Source organism: Spermophilus citellus (assembly GCF_964194105.1).
Source record: "Spermophilus citellus genome assembly, chromosome: 2".
Taxonomy (NCBI): Eukaryota; Metazoa; Chordata; class Mammalia; order Rodentia; family Sciuridae; genus Spermophilus; species Spermophilus citellus.
The window spans coordinates 236,236,270-236,242,300 of record NC_138183.1 but is presented as its reverse complement, the minus strand read 5'-3'; the positions used below and the strand labels follow the sequence as shown (position 1 = coordinate 236,242,300).

Here is a 6,031-nt window from a genome sequence, read left to right as displayed (position 1 = left end):
TAGCACCAAGACCATGGGGGTGAGAGGAAGGATCTGTGAGGGGAAGGACCGGCGGGGCCAGGAAGGGGCGGTGACGTTCAGTGTTGATGACCTTTCCACTCTGGTTCTCACGGTGGCACCAGGCCGCAGACACAAGATAAACCAAGAATAAGGGAGCCACCACAGTTGCACAGTGTCTGAGCCACGAAGGCCAAAGTTCGGGGGGCCTCGCCTGTGGCCCGATCTCAACACCCTCCACTCATGGGGAGGGACAGCCGAGCGGGGACACGGGGTCCAGATCCTCGTCCCTCCCCCAATACGACCTGCGTCCACCTTAGGATCTCTGCATATAAACTACGCACAAATCAGGTGTGGAAACATGAAGAGAAACAGCTCACGCACATATCTGAAGACTCCCCTGCGAGGTATACTGTAGTTAAATGACCAAAGGAGCGTGGATCAGACTCCTCGCTTACACCACTGCTTGCCCCAGGGAGTGGGCAAGTGGCCATTTCTAAAGCTTATATTGTGGTTGTGGTATGTGTGTGTGTGTGTGTGTGTGTGTGTGTCTCCAAGTTGATGCCTTGAGAATCTGGTCCCGCTTCCTGTTTGCTCCTTTTCTTTGGGACATCTCTACCCTGTTCAAAAAAAGGAAGCTCACAGGCCTAGAAGCACTGCCCAGTCTCCCAGGACCTTCCTGCTGGGCTGCGGAGCGCGGCGCCAGCCTGGACCACCTCCCTGGGGACGCTCTTGGAGTGACACGTAACCCAGGGCACAACTTGCACTGACAGCTCCTGCTCCGTAGCTACCTTGCAGGTGCTTGATTATTAAAGGAAAACAAAAATACCCCCCAACAGTATATGATTATAAAGACAGAGTATAAATAATCCATGTCAATCCAATATATACTTTTCATTTTACTTGTTTTTAGCCAAAAATCGCCGCCCCGTTGGGGGTCTGGATTTGCTGGCTTTTCGTCTCCCAGTGGCCCTGGGTCTGAGTGGGATTCTGCCATCTTATCCTCCACCATGGATAACAGGGATGCCCAAAGCCGCCCTCCCCCTTCCCCTGGATTGCAAGCTCGGCTCTAAGGCCCTTCCGCCTTCCAGAGAACGGGTTCTGTCTTTCAATCCAGGGGCCTGGAAGGAGTGAACAGACAACCAGGGACGGGAGGTGACAGGTGGGGGTGGGGTGGGTTCACAGTAGGACCAACACCTGTGTCTGTGGGACAGCGAAGGGAATGAGTAAAACAAACCCGTCACACTGAAGTCAGGTGGGGGAGGAGGATACCTCAACCCACAATGTGGGAGTCGGGGACCCGGTTCAGCGGGGCCAGAATGTCAACAAAGAAGCCAAGAGCCACCCCCCCAACCCCACCATTAAACCCAACAGAAAAAATGGCGAGAACATAAACCCCAAGCCCAACCCACCTCCCTCCACCCCCCAGTGGAGACAGGAACAGAGCGAGCTACCTAAAGGCCGTGACAGAGACCCGTCATTTAGCTCATGCTGTAGGTGACTGTCGGATGGGGACACGCGGGGCCCAGCACATGCTTCTGTGAGTGGAAACGGGTCGCCACGTAGGTTCAAGCTGCCAAGTGTCGTAGACAAGCGTCGGTTTCCGACGTCGTTCCTTTCTGAAAGCTCCTAGTAGCTTCCGGTGGACGTGTCACCTTGGTTTTTTAAAAATCTTCAGTGTGGGTTTTATATATATAATATAATATAATATAATATAATATAGATTTATATAATATATCAAAGCTTATGAGTATAGATTAAAAAAATATTCAACAGCTTCATGGACTCTGCAGCCGGGCTCCCTACATGTCTGGGTAGAACTCAGACCCGTGGTCCACGGCCTGCAGCGCCGGCTTCTGCTCCAGGGCCGACATCCTGCTGAGGACCTCGGCCGACAGTGCGTAGCTGTTGCCCGACTTCTCCTCAAACCAGCTGTCCAGGGCTCTCTTGGCATCGAAGTTGGCGATGGGCGGTCCGTTGACCGCGACGGTCAGCAAGTCGCTCAGCTGCTCCAGGGTCAGGCGGGAGCGGTGGTTCTTGCGGACCCTCTGGAGGGCGCTGCGGCCCTTCTCGCAGCAGGCGGTGGACGTGGGGAGGACCTTCAGGACCTGGATGATCTTGTTCAAGAGCGGGAACCTCTGCTTGTACTTGCAGACGTGGCTGATGAGGTCTTTGAAGCCGTTTTTGGTATAGTAATCGGCCTTGAGCTCCCGCCATTCCGTCAGCAGGCTGCCCCGCGGGTCCAGCCCCTCCTTGCCGAGGTCCCGGGAGAAGGTGGGGATGGCCTCCAGGTGGTCGAATATCTGCACCATGTCCTCCTTGCCGTAGCTCACGAGCTCCTCGCTGCTCCTGGGCCAGGCGGCCAGGTCGAACACCTGGCAGGCCTTCACGAAGATCCGGCTGCGGGAGTCGAACCTCTGGGCCAGGATGACCTGGGTCTTCTGACAGATCTTCTCCCTGATGGACTGGAACTTGGCCTCGGCCACCCTGAGGTTCTTCACGGCGATCCCGTTGAAGCTCTCCCGGAAGTTCTCCTCGAACTCCTGGAGGTACTCCCCCGGGGAGTCGGCCAGCCGGCTGATCTCCTGGATGGCCTCCTCGATCTTGTCGTCCACCTGGGACACCAGCAGGTACTCGCCCTGGAAGACGTAGGCCAGACGCGAGAGGACGGCGATCACATCCAGCAGGAAGTAGATGAGCTTGACCGACTGATAGTCCATGAGGAACTGCAGCAGGGCCAGGGCGATGGCCGAGGCGTCTGCCCGCTGCGTCTGGCTGCTGACGTCCTTGAGGTGAGCCACCACCTCCAGGTAGTCCTTGATGAGGGCGTTGAGGACGTTCTGCTCCCCGATGACCCAGCGCACAGCCCGGATGTCCCCCAGGAACTCGGTCTCCTCGCAGAGGGTGGCGGCTGTGGAGCGCAGCTCGCACAGGAGCCGGGGCGAGTAGCGGTAGAAGCTCAGCAGCTGCTTCAGGTTGTTCTCCAGCTCCTCCAGGCAGGGCAGCTCCTTCCCGCTGATGGCGTCCAGGATCTCCAGGTGGGGCCGGTGCACCATGAAGGGCAGGCACAGCAGCCAGGGCAGTGTCTTGCGGATGGTCATGAACATGCTGGCCCGCAGGCTGGCCGTGATGTTGGCCCCGTCCACACCCAAGCCGACCGTGGGCTTCTCGTCCTGCAGCCGGATGCCCAGGGTGGTGAAGGCCCGGTCCAGCGCCTGGAGGTAGCTCTCTGTGCTGGAGAAGCCCAGCTCCTGCAGGGACAGGAACTCCGTGGCTGGGGGCCCGTCGCTGCTGGTGTACTGGACGTACACGGCCACCGTGTCGGCCAGCAGGTCATCGCTCTGCCCGTCCAAGATGATGCTGAGGCACGGGGACTGGCGGATGCGCTCCACCAGGTCCTCCCGCAGCGCCCGGGCGATGTGGTGGACGAGCACCTGGCAGTCGCCCTCGTTCATGTACTGGTCCACCACCTTGAGCTCGCACTTCCTCAGCAGCTCGGCCAGCGGCCGGAAGTCCAGGTAGGGCCTGCCCTCGAGGGCCAGGTGGTAGGCGGTGTTGAAGAGCAGGGTCATGTTGCGGCACATCTCCTCCGTCTTCTCGGGGTGCATGCGGAGCTTGTAGAGCTGCAGGCACTTCTTGTGCAGGTTGCTCTGGCTGTGCAGCTTGATGGTGTGGATCTTGAACTGCTTGGAGCCGATGATGAAGGCCGAGGTGCGGGAGGACTGCACCGTGTACTGGCGGCACACGTGGCACCACATCTCGTTGAGGGTCGGCGAGTACCGCAGGAACCAGAACTTCTTCAGCCACTCCTGCTTGAAGCGCCGGATCCGGCGGCCGGTGGCGGAGGACATCTTGGACGGCTCGTCGGTCGTGGTCATCATATCGTTGGAGACGGATTCATCGGCCGAGTCGACCTCCTGGTCATCGTCCTCCATGATGGCGGGGCCCGAGACCATGCTCTCGGAGGCTGGAAAACAAATTCGAAAGAAGCACTTACACCCTGTGGCAAGAACGGGTTTCCACGACAGCAACACGAAACAGCGTCTAAAGGCGAGACCCCACAGCTGCCTGAGAGAGATGGAACCCCAGCCTGGAGTTCACTTCCAAGCACTCTGTTCTCCACAGGTGACTCTCCCTCTTTGGGGATGGTCCAGGTGGCCTTTGGCCACCACCCACCATGTTCCAGGCTGCCCGCCCTCCGCCCACCCGTGGGTGCTCTGGAGATTGCAACGTTCCCCATCAACAGAGAAGACAAACTGGAGGAGCAAACTGTTGGGGCACCCCAAACAGCCCCAGGTCACCCGTGGAGGACAGGGACTTGTGTGCCCTCCACTCATGAGGTCAGAGGAGGCCTGCTGCCCCGGAATGAAGGCAGCGTGGCTCTGGCCCCCTGTGATTTCAGGGTCAGAACGCGCTTGAGCTCAGATGTGAGCTTGAAGACCTGCACCACCTCGTTGGGAACTCGGGGCGTGGCTGAGGGACGAGGCACCCGTGCGCAGGCCACCCCGGCTGCAGAGGGGCACAGCACAGAAGGGGCAAAGCCATGCAGCTGGTCACCCTGGACCCCCGAAGTCCCATCCTCTGAAAACTCCAGGTGGGGAACTAGGACCATGAGGGGAAGAGCAGACCCTGGCAGAGGACAAGGCCATGTTCCAGATAGAGATTGGGGGGGGGGGTGGGCTCCCCAGAGGGACTCCCTGCTGGGCCATGGAGGAGAGAAGCTGGGCTTTGGGTGGCACCCTGGTGGGGCCATCAGAGAAAGGCAAAGGTCAAGAACACAGCACACGCCCCTCCTGCAGTGGATCGTCTTTTATTGACACAGAGCAGCACGTGAAGCGTCCCACCAGAGCTGCGACCGGCCTGCCATCGGCACCTGAGGACAGGGCACCTGGGGTCCCCAGAGGATAGCTCCGACAGGGGCCCGCGGCCCCGTCCACAGCCCCGTCGCTCCTCCCTCAGCAACAGTGGCATCCACACCCACTTACCTGTGGGGTCCGAGAACTCTGGGAGCTCCAGCACCTGGGGTGGTAACACGGGGGGCTCTGGGAGCTTCCCAGACTTGAGCATGTCCAGCTCGGCCTGAAGCTCCCGCACCTTCTTCTTGAGGCGGATACAGTTGGGGCAGAAGGAGGTGGTGGGCAGCTCGTGGGCCTCGGACGCCAGGGAGGCCTCGGCGGGGCTGTCGGCCTTGAACGACGAAGGCTCCTCTTCCTCATCCTCCAGGGGTCCTGGCTCTTTGGCAACCCCCGGGGGGGTCTTCCAGTCCCCGTCCCCCTGGGTCCGGCTGACGCCCTGCCTGCTGTGGGTCATGGCTGTGGCACACCGGCCATAGGCATCGTCCTGATACTTGGGGACTTTCCTGATGACCAGCGAGGTGCTCAGTGCCAGCTGGTGGGCCTCCACCTTGGCCGATTCCAGAGACGCCTCCAGCACATCCTTAAAAATGAGGTCGATCTTCTTCTTCTTGGCCTGGGGGTGCATGTCCCCCTCATCCAAGCCTCGCTGGTAGGGACTTTTGCCCTGTCTCAACACAGGGAGCTGAATAGCGCCCCTCAGGTCTTCTGGGGTGTCCAGAGCCTGCTCACACTTCTCCCTCTGCAACCTCTTCTCTCCTAGGAAGGAAAACCAGGGTGTCAGGAAGCGGGGACAGCCCCCCAGCCGAGAAACCAACAGAAACAAAGCAGACCTTCTGCAGGGTCACCTGGCTCACCCTCTGAAGGAGCCTCCTGGGGCAGGCATGACAAAAATGAGTTGGTGAACAGTGGGGACTTGTCCTAGGACCCACAGAGCAGGAAGAACTTTTTTGAAAAGGCAGTTTCAGAGAAGCCTCAGGTGTGTGAACTCTGACTTACAAGTTGAGGGAGGTCTATGGGGAGGTAACTGTGTCTTCTTTCACAGGGACCTGCCGTCCTGGGGGGAGGAAGTCCCACTCGATCAAAGTGGGTGGCTGGGAGCTCAGTCCAGAGCTGAGTGAGTGCTAAGCCCCCAACCCCAGGCGCTTCCCCTCCAGCCCTCGCCACGAGAAGACGCTGCT

The 6,031-nt window shown here is 59.4% G+C and overlaps 1 protein-coding gene across 4 annotated transcripts in view; it reads right to left on the bottom strand.

The window, feature by feature from the left end:
* Positions 1 to 280: 280 nt before the first annotated feature.
* The window catches only part of PRDM11 (PR/SET domain 11), a 75,690-nt gene continuing 69,939 nt past the window's right edge, over positions 281 to 6,031 (bottom strand). For 3 of the 4 annotated variants that reach the window (XM_081265132.1, XM_081265133.1, XM_081265134.1), the window contains exons 7-8: positions 4,983 to 5,609; positions 281 to 3,964 (exon numbers count right to left, since the gene is read on the bottom strand). In XM_081265132.1, coding sequence (XP_081121258.1) covers positions 1,800 to 3,964; positions 4,983 to 5,609 — 2,792 coding nt within the window. In that variant the 3' untranslated portion in view covers positions 281 to 1,799. The remainder of the gene's footprint in view (positions 3,965 to 4,982; positions 5,610 to 6,031) is intronic. The other variant, XM_081265135.1, reaches the window with a different exon arrangement.